Raw genomic sequence first — 15,709 nt, 5'->3', positions numbered from 1 at the left:
AAGAAAAAGGCAATCCACTGACTTTTATCTGATACTCAAGGAAACTAGCTGGATGTGTTGGGCTACATTTTCTGTACCACTCTCTGTGGGCTCTTTTACTGATGTTTAAGACTTTGAACATGACCTATTTCCATGCCAGACCACTGGGAGGACAAGCTAATCTCATAAAACACAAATTGAACTGTGTTTAGATTCATTTAAATGGAGGCATCCACACAGTAGCAAGGCACCATCTACTTGGTGCTACCAATGAGCAGAATTCAATAACAGAAAGGGAATGACTCTACCCTGACCACAAGACCCCAACATGGAGTCAAGGTCAATGCTGCAGATAGAGGTTTCTCTGGCATCACTGCCCTGCTGTACATGCAACATGACCCCTTGGTACCCAAAATAAAGCAGCAGCTTTTTTTTTTCAACTATGGTGATCTCCTAGCTATAGTTCTAAGATAACAAAACCAAAATTTCAAAATCCAGTCACTCTATGTGCAAGGGATTACATGCCAGCAGTTATTGCTCCTCTTCTGTGGAGTAAGGCAGGAAGAGATTAGTTTCTGCTCCACTGTATTAGCTATTTATTGCTGTGTAACAAATTATCCCCAAATTCAGCAGCTTAAAACAACACACATTTATTATATCACAGTTTCTGGGGATCAGGGATCCAGGCATAGCTTAGCTGGGTCCTTTGCTTCATAGTCTTTCACAAAGCTGCAGTCAAGGTGTCAGCCCAGGGCCTGTCATCTTATCTGAAAGTTGCACTGGGAAAAGATCCACTTCCAACCTCACAAAATAGTTGTTGTCAATTTTCAGTTCTTTGTGGCTGTTTGAGTGAGGGTCTCAGTTCCTCACTGCATGTTGACTAGAGGCTACTCTCAGTCCCTCACCACATGGGCGTCTCTCCATAGCAGCTTGCTTCATCAAAGCAGCAAGGTGAGAGCACAAAAAAGTTGGCTAACAAGATGGAAATAAGTCTTATGTAATCTAATCATAGAAGTCACATTGGCATCCTATTTCTTTCACCATATTCTATTGTTTAGTCACTAGGTTCAGCCTATACTCAAGGATGTGGATTTACACAAATGCATGAATTCCAAGAGGTACAAATCATTGGGGGCCATCTTAGAAGCCTGCCCATGATATTCATTCTTCCCATTCCATTATGGATGGGAAGACCCAGGCCCAACAAAACATCTCTTTAAGCATCTCAATACAAAACCAAGTCATGTGGTTTCCCAAGCATGTTGCTAATGTCTCATGAAAATAAAACAAGGGAGAATAGGTAAGGGGGACATTAAGTCTGAAGACCCAAAAGTCTGCTCAAATGTTTTAAACAAATATACTCTACATCAGAGAAAACTCCCAGGAGTATCTGCATTAGCAAGCCCCATCATGGATGCCATGTATTCTGAACAACCAAACAAGTAACTCACAAGAACTGCCCATCCAGGGTGCCTGGGTGGCTCAGTTGGTTGAGCATCCAACTTCAGCTCAGGTCATGATTTCACAGCTCATGAGCTCAAGCCCTGCATTGGGCTCTGTGCTAACAGCTCAGAGCCTGGAGCCTGCTTCAGATTCTCTCTCTCTCTCTCTCTCTCTCTCTCTCTCTCTCTCTGTCTCTCTGCCCCTTCCCTGTTCACTTGCATGCATGCACGCGCGCTCTCTCTCTCTCTCTCTCTCTCTCCCAAAAATAAATAAACATTAAAAAATAAAATAAAATAAAAAACAAGAACTGCCCATCCAAAAAGGTATATGACGCCAAAAATCTAGTTTGGCCTGAATGTAAATATCTTTTGGAATTTTTATTTATTGCTATAGCATATTTTTAAATATACTTAATGCCATGTTATTGCTTCCTATTTTCTGTGAGATCTGTGTCTCCCATAGCATTTTGCCTACACGGTACTTTTGAGATCCATATCCACCATAGTGGCAAGAAACCGTTATAAAAATTTCAAGCCTTGGCTATCACCCACATTTTGTATAAGCTCTACCCAACTACATATCCTCAGATATCTGTGCATCCCAACATTCAAGAGTGGTGGCAGGCCAGAGAGGCTGCCTCTGAAGGACTTCAAATGATTTTAATCCACTAAGTATAAAATGCATACTCAGAAAACCTGGAACAGCTTGTCTTAGACAAAAGAAAATGCAGACAAAGATGGTCTTAAACCTAAATGTTCAAAACTGGTCTGCACATTTTACCATTCTTCCTGGAAAGATCTATATGCTTTACTTTCTACAAATGTTACCCCAATTCAGCTATGAAAATATGTAAGTTCATTGTTTTGCTAATCACCTATTTCTTTTCCTCCTTTAGAGAGATGATATTTGATAACCATCTAAACCCTGAAACTATGGCCATCTGTGGGAAAGTAGTTGTAAGCCACCTTAGAATTGGCATGTGCTGCACATACTTGGATCCCGAATATGTGTCGAGTAACAATGGAACATATGTATGGTGAGCGGAGAGAAGAACTAATGCAAAATTCTAGTTTAAAGGTGATAAGCAGATAGGAAGACTATAAAACAGATGCCAGGAAATTTTGTTAAGGCTGCAGATATCTTCCAACCTGTGAAAATAACTTGGTAACATGTTTTCACTTGTAAAATATGGCTTTGAGGAAATAGAGTGAATATCCTTACCTCTCTAAGATGTATGTTTTCCTTTTCTTTCTGATCTAAAATCACTTCCAAGTGGCTGACTTGAGACTCAGCCTCTGCCATCCGCCGTGTCCGCTCATTGTCATCCTCAAGACTTTTAGAAGGCAAACCTTTACTTTGCAACATCTCGAGAAGCTTTTTAATAGACTCGTCTCGGGCGTTGAGGGTCTGTTTCTGTGTTTCAATTCTCAACTCCATTTCCTCCAAGGTCTTCCTTAAAAGGAACAGCTCCTTAGCTTGTCTGTCATGCTCAGCTTGGAGCCGCCGGAAGTTCTCTTCAGTCAGCTCAATGGTGAAGTGCTCGGCTCCACGGTTGCCACTCTCTTGCTGTAGGAGGTGATTGAGGTCTCTCTGGGTTCGAAGCTCATCCTGAAGGGCTTGGATTGTCAACTGCAGGTGCTGTGATAGAAAGATGGAGCAGGAGAGGAGAAAGAAGGGGACAAAGTCAATGGAAATGCCAAGTGCTTTTTGCTGCTACCACACTATGAAGATGGAATGTTAATCACGAGGTCCAGAGGGCCAGCCGTGAAGTCCTCCAGGGTGACTTCAGAAGCATGGGACAGCACATGGAGAGGGGGAAATTAATTCAATGATGCTTTCTGAATGTCTTAGGAGAAGAGAAATGTACACATACACAGAAACAGTATATTAGTGTCAGTCACAGGGAAATTATACATCTAAAGAGATTGAACTGAGTAAGTGGAAAGGGTTAGAAGGGAAAGTCTCACAAACACACCTTCTTTATGCCCGCAATGCTCCAGAGTCAGTATTCCCTGTTTCCTAAGGTGTTCTTTATTCTACTATCCATTATTTTCCATCAGAAATGCATTTCCATTTAAAAAATGAAAATAATAGCATCCACTACAAGTAGACACAAACAAGGACTTTATTTTTTACAAATAAAGCTGTGAACAGGTTTAGTAAACAGGATTACTGCATCTGCAAGCAAAAGGGAACAAATGCAGACAGGGACAGACACAAACACACAAGGAGGTGAGGCTGTGCAGAGCAAAACAAACAAGCTGCAAACAGTGGACCAACCTTGGTTCTTCGGGCATCCAGTAACTGAACAGCATGGGAAATGGAAAACAAAAATGAAGCAAAAAATCAACACAAAGAAATGTTCAGTGCAAGCAAAGGATATTTAACAGAAAGAATCAACATAAAGTACCTTCACGGAGAAAAAAAAAGAAAAAAAGAAAAACAACTGCTAATCACAGCAAAGACCCATAATCTACACAAAATCTATAGCACTGCTGTTTGATAAATGTGATCAAAAGAAAGAAAAAAAGAAGAAGAAGAAAAAGTTAGGTCAATTCCACCTTTTGTTTTCCTAAGTCTCTCTGACCTAGGAACCCAAAGTCTTTGGTATATTACCAGGGAAGAAAGCAAAACATTCCACAAGTACCCACATATTATTCCAGGTCACTATTTTAACCAAAATCAGAGTGAAAACACCAGAGAAACAAAATAGTTACTGGTTATAAGAAAATAAACAGTTGCTTGACAACAGTTGGTAAATTCTGCAACACCTTCCCAATAGAGCCAACCCCTAGGCTGGTCAGAATAGGCAGCCATAAGCCTGAAGGCATTTTCGTCCTAGGAACAAACCAGGATGCTTCCAAAACAGCAGTTCCTCATTCAATCACCAAATACACACTCCTACCTGTAGACCGGATACAAAGTTAGGGGAGGGAAAACAAAATGAGCACAAAATGAAAAAGTGGGCAGAGGACCTGAATAAACATTTTTCTAAAGAAGACATACAGATGGTCAACAGGCATATGAAAAGATGCTCAACATCACTAATCATCAGGAAAATGCAAATTAAGACCACAATGAGATATCACTTCACATCAGTCAGAGTGGTTATTATCAAAAAGTAAAGAAATAACAAGTGTTGGCAAGGTCGTGGAAAAAAAAGGGAACCCTAAGTACTATTGGTGGGAATGTAAATTGGTGCAACCACTGTGGAAAACAGTACGGAGATTTATCAAAAAGTTAAAAACAAAAATAGAACTGCCATCTGATCCAGTGATTCCACTACTGAATATTTACCCAAAGAAAACGAAAATACTAATTCAAAAGATATATTCAACCTTATGTTTACTGCAGCATTACTTATAATAGCCAAATATTGAAGTAACCTAAGTGTCTATCAATAAACAGATAAAGAAAATATGTGTGTGTGTATACATACACACTCAACCATACAGAAGAATGAGACCTTGTAATTTGTGACAACATGGATGGACATAAAGGGTATTATGCTAAGTAAAATGAGTCAGAGAAAAACAAAACCATATGATTTCACTTATACACGGAATCTAAAAAATAAAACAATGAACAAACAGAAACAGTCTCATAAATACAAAGAACAAACTGGTGGTTGACAAGGGAAGGAGTATAGGGGTGATAGGTGAAATAGGTGAGGGGATTAAGAAGTACAAACTTCTAATTATAAAATAAGTCACAGAGATGAAAGTACAGCACAGAGAAAACAGTCAGTATTGTAATAACATTGCATGGTGACAGATGAGAAAATAAAAAAAAAAGAAACCCTATACTTTTAAGCCAGTCATTTCCCTTCCTCCTTCCTATCCCCAGGCCCTGGAAACCTCTAGTTTACTTTCTGTCTCTATGTATTTACCTAGTCTGGATATTCATATCCATGGAAGTATGCAATACGTTGCTTTTTCACGTAGCATGCTTTCAAGGCTCATCCATGTTGTAGCACATATCCATACTTAATTCATTTTACAGGTGAATATTATTCCATTATAGAACCATACCACATTGCATTATCCATTCATCAGTTGATTCATATACAAATATCCATAGTAGCCAAAAAGTAGAAACAATTTATATGTCAATCACCTGATGAATGAATAAATAAAATGCAGTATATCCACACAATGGAGTATTATTTAGCCATACAAATCAATGAAGTACTGATACACATTGTATCACTATAGCATAGATAAACCTTAAAAACATTATGCCATGTGAAAGAAGCCAGTCACAAGAAACCACATGTAGTAGGATTCCATTGATATGAAATATCCAGAATAAGCAAATCTGCAGACAGAAAATAAATTGGTGACTGACAAGGTGGCTGGAGTAGGGGGAATGGAGGGTGACTACTACAGGGTATGGGATTTCTTTTGGGGGTGATGAAAATTTTCTGGAAGTAGATAGTGGTGTTGATTGTACAACTTTGTGAATATACTAAAAACCAATGAATTTTACATGTTAGAGGTGGGAATTGTATGCTACGTAAATTGTATCTCAATAAATCTGCCACAAAGAAACATGAGGTAAGATTATAAGGTAATATAACCTCCCTCCACCAGCTCCCCATCCCAAAATCACATCAAAACAAAGTCCACGGGAGTACTGACGGCCTTCAGCCCAGTATTGTGACTGCTGCCAAACCTCTTGGGAACAGACAGTGCAACTGTCAAGTCATTTAAATATTCTTGATTATGGCAAATATTTTCTTTGATGAAGTATAATTAACATATAGTATCCCATCAGTTGCAGGTGTATGTAATAGTTATTTCATATTTTTGTACATTACAAAAAATGATCCCATAAGTCTAGTTACCATCTGTCACCATACAAAGTTATTACAATATTATTGACTATATTCCCTATGCTGTACATTGTATCCCTGTGACTCATTTATTTTATAACTAGAAGTTTGTACTTCTTAATCCTCTGCACCTACTTCACCTGCTTCCACCAACACTGATCCACTCTGGTAGCCAAGAATCTGTTTCCTGTATCTAAGAGTCTGTTTCTGTTTTGTTTGTTCATTTGTCTCGTTTTTCAGATTCCACATATAAGTGAAATCATAAAATATTTGGCTTTCTCTGACTTATTTCATTCAGCATAATGCCCTCTAGATCCACCCATGTTGTCACAAATGGCAAGATCTCATTCTTTTTTTATGGCTGAGTAATATTTCAGTGTGAGATATAAACACACACACACCTTATCCACTCATCTACTATGGACACTTAGGTTGCTTCCAATATCTTGGCTATTGTAAATAATTCTGCCATAAACATAGGAGTGCATATATCTCTTCTAATCGGTGTTTTTGTTTTCTTCAGATAAATACCCATAAGCGGAATTACTGGATCATATGGTAGTTCATAGTTCTCTTTAATTTTTTGAGGAGCCTCCATACTATTCTCCATAGTGGTTGCACCAATTTACATCCCACCAACAGAGTAGAAGGGTTCCCTTTTCTCGATATCCTCAACAACACTTGTTATTTTGTGTCTTTTTGATAATAGCCAGTCTAATTGGTGTGAGGTGATATTTCAATGTGGTTTTGATTTGCATTTCTCTGATGATTAGTGATGTTAAGCATCTTTTCCTGTGCCTGTTTACTATCTGTATGTCTTCTTTAGAAAAATGTTTATTCATGTCCTCTGCCTATTTTTTAATCAGATTGTTTTTTCTACTAAGTTATAGAAGTTATTTATATATACTGATATTAACCCCCTATCAGATATATGATTTGCAAGTATCTTCTCCCATTCCGTAGGTCACCTTTTCATTTTGTTGATGGTCTCCTTTGCTGTGCAAAAGCTTTTTACTGTGATGTAATCCCATTTATCTTAGCTTTTACTGCCCTTGCCTGAGGAGACATATCCAGAAAAATACTGCTAAGACTGATGTCAAAGAACTTATCGCCTATGTTTTCTTCTAAGAGTTTTATGATTTCAGGCCTTACATTCAAGTCTTTAATCCATTTTGAATTTATTTTTTACATGGTCTAAGATAGTGGTCCAGTTTCATTCTTTTGCATGTAGCTGTCCAGTTTTCCCAATACCATTTATTGAACAGTCTGTCTTTTTCCCATTTTATATTCTTGCCTCCTTTGTCATAGATTAGTTGACTATATATGTATGGGTTTATTTCTTGATTCTATTCTATTTCGTTAATCTGTGTGTCTGTTTCCATGTCAGTACCATATTGTTTTGATTACTATAGCTTTGCAGTATAGCTTGAAATCAGTGAGTGTCATACCTCCAGCTTTGTTCTTTATCAGGATTGTTTTGACTATTTGGGATCTTTTGTGGTTTCACACAAATTTTAGGATTCTTTGTTCTAGCTCTGTGAAAAATGACATTAATATTGTGATGGGGATTGCACAGAATCTGTAGATTGCTTTGAGTATGGACATGTTAACAATATTAATTTAGCAATATTAATTCTTCCAACCCAGGAGCATGGTGTATCTTTCCATTTGCTGGTGCCACCTGAAATATCTTTCATCGATGTCTTAAATTTTCAGAGTACAGAACTTTCACCCCCTTGCTTAAACTTATTTGTAAGTATTTTATTCTTTTTGATACAATTATAAATGGAATTGTTCTCTGAATTTCTCTTTCTGATAGTTTATTATTAGTGTATAGAAAAGCAACTGATTTCTGTATGCTAGTTTTGTATCCTGCAACTTTACTGAATTCATTTATTAGTTCTAGTATTTTTGTTTTGTTTTGTTTTTTGGTGGAGTCTTTAGAGTTTTCTATATATAATGCCATGTCATCTGCAAATAGTGAAACAGTTTTATTTCCTCCTTACCAATTTGGATGCCTTTTAATTTTTTTCTTACCTAATTACTGGGGCTAGGAGTACTAATAACATGTTGAATAAAAGCAGCAAGAATGGATATACTTATAGAAGTCCTGACAATTGTTTTATTTCTCTTTTGCAATGAAAGTACCTGACTTAAGCTTTGATTACCAAGGCATCCACTTCAAAGAGGCATCCACTTCAATGATGGCTATCTCAAATAAAGGCATTGCCAACCACACAACTAGATAAAAAGCCATACTGCCTCCTCCAACTGAGGCTCCTTTGTTTTAGAGATCTTGAGTAACTGAACATTTGAGCTACTTGTTTTTTCTCTTCCAACACTTTAAATCTCTCCTCTTAGGTTTTAAATTCACCAATAAAGAATGAGCCCACAAAACCCTAGGTACCCTCCTCCCTTGACCCCAATAAAAGGAGAACCTCAGGCCCATGTACTCTCTACCCATGAGCTCACTGTATGCCCCCAGTGGTGCTGTTCAATTTCCAGGTCTTTTAAGTAATATGCCTTCAAAGTTTCTTGCTGATTATTGCTCAAGGGCATCTTGCAATCACAGTAAGAACCACAAGGCCAATACAACCACAGTACTAGTTATTGATAGACTGAGACCAGCACAAAACAGATTTATGAGATGATCTAAGTTTTTGGAAACAAACATGATGAATTGGGATGATGAGACTGGAAATCATCTTTTCTGAGAGTGACCAAAACTAAGACTGGTTTTCTTATGTGGTTCATAGACTAGCCAGAAAGGAATTCCAAGGAAAAATTGCCAAAATGCTTTGAGTGGAGACAGCCACATTGGAAGACAACTCTGTAAGGGGTCTACCCCTTTGGATGGGCAAGTTGCCCATCATCCTGATCCTTTGTTTCCACACCTGCAAAATGGGGATAAACATAATGCTTAATTTACAGAGTTCCTGTGAGGAATAACTAAGGTAATGCATCAAGTGCCAAGTTTGAGAGCAAAGGAAGGGAAGAAGTTTGATAGAAAGGAAGAAAAGAAGGTAAGAAAGTAGAAGAGAAGAATGGGAGGGAGGGAGGGAGGAAAAAAGGAGACAGAAATGGAGGGAAAATTGATTTATTTATCCATTCAACAAATATTTACCTGGTATCTCCCTTATACTCAAGAAAGGAAGAAGGAAGGAAGGAAGGAATGGAGGAAGGGAAAATGGAAGGGAGGGGAGGGGGAAAACAAATGGTCCATGCTCATAGTCCATGCAGACAAGTAAACCCATAGTAGCTCCAATATGTTATGAGGTTATGACAGAAGTCATAGCCAGGTGGCTAGAAATTCCGAGAGGATGTAACCCAGGCTAGAGACATGTGAGAAAATACTCCAAACAAAGAGCCACCACTGAGCTGGATCTTGAAGAACAATTGAGAGTCAGCCCCATGAAGAAATATGGAAAGAGAAGAGAAAGTATAAAAGCCCAGAGGCAAAGACACACCAGACCTATTAAGGAATAGTAATAGCAAAAATCTGGATAGCAATTACCACATGCCACACATAGTTCTAAGCTTTTTTTAACCCTCACAACCACCCTGTGAAGTAGCCATTGTTTTAGATCTCCATTAAAGGGATGAGAAAATGGAGATGCAAAGTGGTTAAGTAACTTGCTCCAGGTCATCCTCCTAGGTGATGTTCATCAAGGCTATCTGACACCAACTCCCTTACTCAAACCACTATACCATGTAGCCTCTGAATTGGCACAAATGCTTCAGGATGCTGGATAAATAAATAAATAAATAAATAAATAAATAAATAAATAAATAAATAAAATAATGTAGGGTGGAGGCAAGAGTTGTGAGAGCAGACAGGCAGGCAATTAATGACAGTTTACAGCAAATCTTCAAATTTAAAGTTAGCCATCGTAACCAGGCTGTTCCTCATTCAGAGGTTATCATGATAGATGCTTTCAGGTGCATATTTATTAATAGGAAAATTTTTTTTCCAGGTAGCCTCTTTCTCAATTAAATGACTTCAGCATGATCACACAATCTGATAATCAACCAAATTTAGTGTTCAAAACTTTCTCAAATCCATGTCATTTAATTTTCTTTCTCTTTAAAAAAATTTTTTTAATGTTTATTTTATTTTTCAGAGAGAGAGAGAGAGAGAGAGAGAGAGAGAGAGAAAGTGTGAGCAGGGGAGGGGCAGAGAGAGAAGGAGACAGAGAATCTGAAGCAGGCTCCAGGCTCCCAACTGTCAGTACAGAGCCTGACATGGGGCTCAAACCCACCAACTGTGATATCATGACCTGAGCCAAAGTGGGACACTTAACTGAGCCACCCAGGCACCCCGTCATTCTCTTTTAAAATATTTAAAATTAAGCAGAATTCTCCTTGTTCCTAAAAAGGAATTCTTGAACAAAAGGCATGTACCTTACAGTCTTGATCATCTTTCTGCATCATATACTGGAGAATGGGAAGGGGAACTGAAGCAACTTCTCTCTCTGTCTCTCTCTATCCTCCCTCACTGTTCTACTTTTAAGAAATTCAAATCAATCAAGTTTCAAAATTCATTTGCCAGATAGTCATTTCTAGCTAGATATTTAACATAGGCAATTTGTATTTTAAAATACAAAGACAGCACTTTTAATAATCCACTGAAAAGAATATCCTGTGTCTCAGTTTCCTCATTTGTAAAAGGGGGAGAGTAATGGGTGCCTGGGTGGTTCAGTCGGTTAAGCATCCAACTTTTGATCTCAGTTCAGGTCGTGATCTCATGGTTTGTGGGATCAAGCCCCATGTCGGGCTCTGTGCTGATAGCACAGAGCCTGCTTGAAATTCTCTCTCTCCCTCTCTCTCTACCTCTCTCTTTCTCTCTCTCTCTCTCTCTCTCTCTAATATAAATAAACATTTTTAAAAGGGGGGAAGAGTAATAATTCCTAATACATAGGGTTATTGTGAAAATTAAGAGTTAATACATATAAAGCTGTAGAAAGTACCAAGTACAGAGTAATCACATCAGTCAGGATAGGCTAGGATACGCTGCCCTCACACCAGCAACAAAAACCCATATTCTGAAAGACACAATCTACTTGACACACTGATGACAAGGAATCAGAACTCTTATAGCTCAAAGAGACCTTAAAGATTAGCCTGTTAACCTCATTTTACAAACGAAAAAATCATATCACGCAGGTTAAAGGGCAGGCCCAAAAGAACAATCACACTGCCAAAGCCAGAATCTGTATCTGGGAGCATGGAAGCTTGGTTTCTGGAATCCTTAACTCCATCATGGTATGTATTCTAGTAATGCTAAGAGCAGAACAAAAGGGGGTGGCTCTCTAACAGCTTAGGAAACAGTAGTCATGTCTTGAACAGAGCGGATGAGAGATAACCTCAATCATTTCACTTACTCCCTGGGCCCCATCCAATAGTTAAATAGCATGGGACATCCAAGGACAATTTACTGAGACCTCCTTTCTAAGTCTTCAGAATTGGACTGTGAGCTAATTAAAATTAGCTATTAGAGGACAAGCTCTAGAAAAACTAGCTCTAGAAGATCAGACACAGTATAAGCGAAATCTCTGGCAAAGCCAAAGGCACCTTCTCTAAGGGCCAAAAGGTAAGAAAAACAAAGCACAGTTTTTAATTCTGCCCTTCCAGATTATTCAATTCCTTCAGACTGAATCACCTCCCCCTTCTCAACCATGAAAGCACATTTCTTTTAAGGCAATTGCCCAAACCCTACTGGATCAATAATCAAGAGCATTCATTTCAGCTTGATACCTTTATCAGGTACCTACCTACAAACCAGCAACCTGTAAGGTTGTATTCTAGGGCCTTCTCTTTGAAATCTGCCAGTTATCTTTGTGCTTTCAACTTCCCACAGCCTCAACCACTCTTCTGTGGCTTCCATTCCACTGCATATCTGGAGAGGGAAGCCCTTCCAATGTCCACCTTCATTAGGACGAAACATCACCAGGTGATCTGACCTCATGCCTGGGTCCTAGTCAAACTGCTGTCAACTGAGAACTTATGGCACAAGTGGAACAGGTGACAAAACCGCTAATTCCCTTTAAGAACAAAAATGAGTCTGTGACTAGATGGGCATTCAAAAAGCTGTTTACTCCCTACCCTAATTCTGGGATCATTCTCCAGTTGTTTTCAAAGTATCAAAGCTCAAAAGGCAAACTCCCTTCTCCATAGCCTGCCAGTGAGGACACCACTAAGAGAAGCAAAGCAGGTATCACAATGGCATCCAGGCTACTCTTTACAGTCACTCGGCTAAGAGTGCAAATAGAATGCATTATGTTTATCCTGATATCCAGATACCTTCAACCCAGTTTTTTTTAACCTTCCCTCCCCGCCCCCCCCAAAACTTAATTGCATACTTTGAAATCTGCCCTGGAGGTGCCTGGGTGGCTCAGTCGGTTGAGCGTCCCATTTCAGCTCAGGTCATGGTCTCACGGTTCATGAGTTACAGCCCCACATCAGGTTCTCTGCTGTCAGCACAGAGCCCACTTTGGATCCTCTGTCTCCCTCGCTCTCTCTGCCCCCCCCGGCTCATGTTCTCCCTCCCTCCCTCCCTCCCTCTCTCTTTCTCTCTCTCTCTCTCCCCCCACCTCTCAAAAATAAAAAAATAGACATTAAAAAAAAAAGAAAAAAGAAATCTTCCCTGGATAGTAAAGACTAGCCCCATTTCCAGTCCACAAAAGGGAAAAAAAAAGTTTAAAATCATTTGTCTGTCCTTTAAACATAGGTAAACAGACTGCAAGTGTAATAAGATTAGCCTGTTCAATTGATTCCAAGTCTCAGACAATAAAAGAGGTCATAACAACTTCTGTTTCTGGCATTACACCAGGCTATGTTTTCTGATAAGCCCTCCCACTACACAACAGCTAAATAAAACCAAATATATCTTTTAAAGCATTGCTGTGCTTACAAGAAAGTAAGGAAAATCTCTAAGAAAGAGAAAGATTAAGAGAAAGAAAGTGAGCTTTTCAGGGGCAGGTTCTGGGCCAAATTTGTATTATACTCCCAAATCTAGCACATAATAGGTATTCAATAAATAATGAAATATGGGCAGAAAGATGAGAGGAGCAGAAGGGAAATTGTCTCACCAGATGGTCGGCACAGCGGAACACTGTGAGAGAGAATAGGTTTCCATTCCTCTTTGCTTTACTGTACTTAGACTAGGGGTGGGAGAGTGTGGGGCCAGTAGGGAGGGAGAGGGTATCCTCGACCTCAGATTACTCTGTCCTGTTCTCTCCTCCAAAACTCAAAATGCCTCACGTCCACCAACTCACTCATCTGACAAGACTGCTCTGATGCTGCCAGCACTATGTCCACTTCACAAGAGGATAAATTGGACTGGCTTAAGGGATTTGACTGCAATCACATTGTTAGCAGATATGGGCCAGTGTCTAAAACTGAGGTTTCCTCCAGCCAATTCTAAAGTTGCCCTGCTATAAAAAATATAGAGAACTTCATTTTGCACAACTCTTATAAGCTCTTATAAGTCACCTAATCTTGAGGGGAAAAAGTGAACAATAAAAATATAAGAAACTAAGCCGTACTTGAGTTTATATGGAAAAGGGGGGAAAAGATACTTTGCCTTAGCCAACATTCAGGAGAATAGCTTCCAATAGCTACTGGAGTCAGAATTTAATCCATATTTCAGCATGTCTAAAATACAAAAAGGTAAATAGAATGAAAATATAATTATATATGTATGATGTGCATGGAACACACAATTATTTAAATAAGGACTAGCCAGATGTTTAGAATCTACTCTGTCTTATCCCCAAACATGGAAAATATGAGTTCCTGGCAAATTTGAAAAAATTCGTGACCTTAAGCTCTTTTCCACACTATGGGGAAAAAACAAAACAAAACAAAATGATAAAGTTTTGTGCTATAAAGCAGTTTAGGGTTTCATTGCTATGAAAACCGTCTCTGAGCTATATAAAAATATGAATTGGCCTATACCCAAAAGTCTTGAACTTTTTTTTAATAAATCCATACTCCTTCTCAAGCAAGGGCTTAACATAACTTTCAAAGAAAACAGAATCTCTTTGCAGACAACTTGGCCTGCTCTGCTTCTCCTGTGACTTTATTTTCCTATTTATCATTTTTGAGTTTGTCTCTAATCAAATTTTAAGGGCAGGTTGTCTGATCCCCTTTTCCATAATCCCATGTGCAAGATGTACAGCCCTCCTCGTGGCTCCGACCCTTCCACGGACCACGTCATGTATGTGAAAAGACAAACAGCAGACGCTGGTTAAAAACATGTGGCCCCAGTGTGCTATGGAAGAGCTGCTCTGCTGAGAAAGGATTAAAAAAATTAATATTTAGACATATGGTCCTAGGCTTTCTCTTTTAGGGAAGAACAAGCACACATAACTAATAAAGAATATTGATAGGTGATTTTTAAAAGCACCAAAGCACCATGATCCTGGGATCCTCACACAGATACACTGTCACTGATAACTGCAGAACCCACTTTGGTTGATAACATGTAACATTTTGCCAAGATTCATAACACTAAGAACAATATACATGGAAAAGCCCTCTTGGCAGCTGCTTTTGTAAGCAAGGAGTTCTGGTTCTCATTACAGACCAATACTGTAAGATGGCATAGTACTGGAATATTGTGCTGAGCTGAGAGTTAAGGACTTAAGTTCTAATTCTGGCTTTGCTGCTAACAAATTATATCATGTGGGGAAAATCACTAAACTTGTCTAGGATTCCAAGAACAGTGATGATGAACTGGGTTTTGAATCCTGGATCTACCTATTATAACCTATGCTGCCTTGGACAAATCACTTAAGTACTTTGAGCATTGAATTATTCATCCATAAAAAAGAAACAATAATTGTAACTAAGGTACAAGGTTCACACAAAGACCACATGAGATGTTCATCACATAAGTGAACAGGTTCCCATAAAGCATAAAGCACCGGGCCTGGCACATAATGGACCCAGTAAATGTTCACTGTTACTGGTTGACACAGTGGTGGTGGCTAGAGGCCTGGAATTAAAATTTCTCTCCTTCCTCCTCCCATTTGAGCAGGGAAAAGACATAAGCATAATGAACATACATTTTTGATCATCGAATAAATGCAACAGTGGGAAACAAAATGCTAAGCACTTTGGCATTTTTTAAATAAGGGAAACAGGAAACAGTTGTTTTAAGACCAACTTAAAGATGGCTAAAATTGATTTCCCGTTAACTAACTGGTCTATAAATAACTCTATAAGGGGGTCTCAGGAATAGCAACATGAACATGCCTGTTTTGAAAGTCAGGGTTTTTTCCCCTACTAGTCCCCCGTAATACATAAGCAACTAAAAGAGAGTAGCATCTCCTGATGTTGACACCGCTCAACCTATTACAGGTGTGTGTGTGTATGTATGAATGAATAAATAAAAACAAAAAAAAACCCAAGTTTAAGAAATATTGATACTTTTTAAATGTGTTTAGAGAA

At 38.7% G+C, this 15,709-nt stretch overlaps 1 protein-coding gene across 10 annotated transcripts in view; it reads right to left on the bottom strand.

Moving 5' to 3' along the window:
* Positions 1-15,709, bottom strand: part of ERC2 (ELKS/RAB6-interacting/CAST family member 2) — a 934,759-nt gene that overhangs the window by 761,835 nt on the left and 157,215 nt on the right. For 7 of the 10 annotated variants that reach the window (XR_015248352.1, XR_015248351.1, XR_015248353.1 and 4 more), the window contains exons 3-4: positions 3,703-3,726; positions 2,644-3,060 (exon numbers count right to left, since the gene is read on the bottom strand). Coding sequence is in view for 7 of the 10 variants with exons in the window: in XM_086697880.1 (XP_086554006.1) it covers positions 2,644-3,060; positions 3,703-3,726 (441 nt within the window). In the remaining 3 variants the exon portion in view is untranslated. The remainder of the gene's footprint in view (positions 1-2,643; positions 3,061-3,702; positions 3,727-15,709) is intronic. The other 3 variants (XM_086697882.1, XM_086697885.1, XM_086697886.1) reach the window with 1 other exon arrangement.

The sequence above is a fragment of the Puma concolor genome, chromosome A2, assembly GCF_028749965.1.
Source record: "Puma concolor isolate L17-30 chromosome A2, mPumCon1.1.hap2, whole genome shotgun sequence".
Taxonomy (NCBI): domain Eukaryota; kingdom Metazoa; phylum Chordata; class Mammalia; order Carnivora; family Felidae; genus Puma; species Puma concolor.
This window is presented reverse-complemented; position numbering and strand designations above follow the sequence as displayed.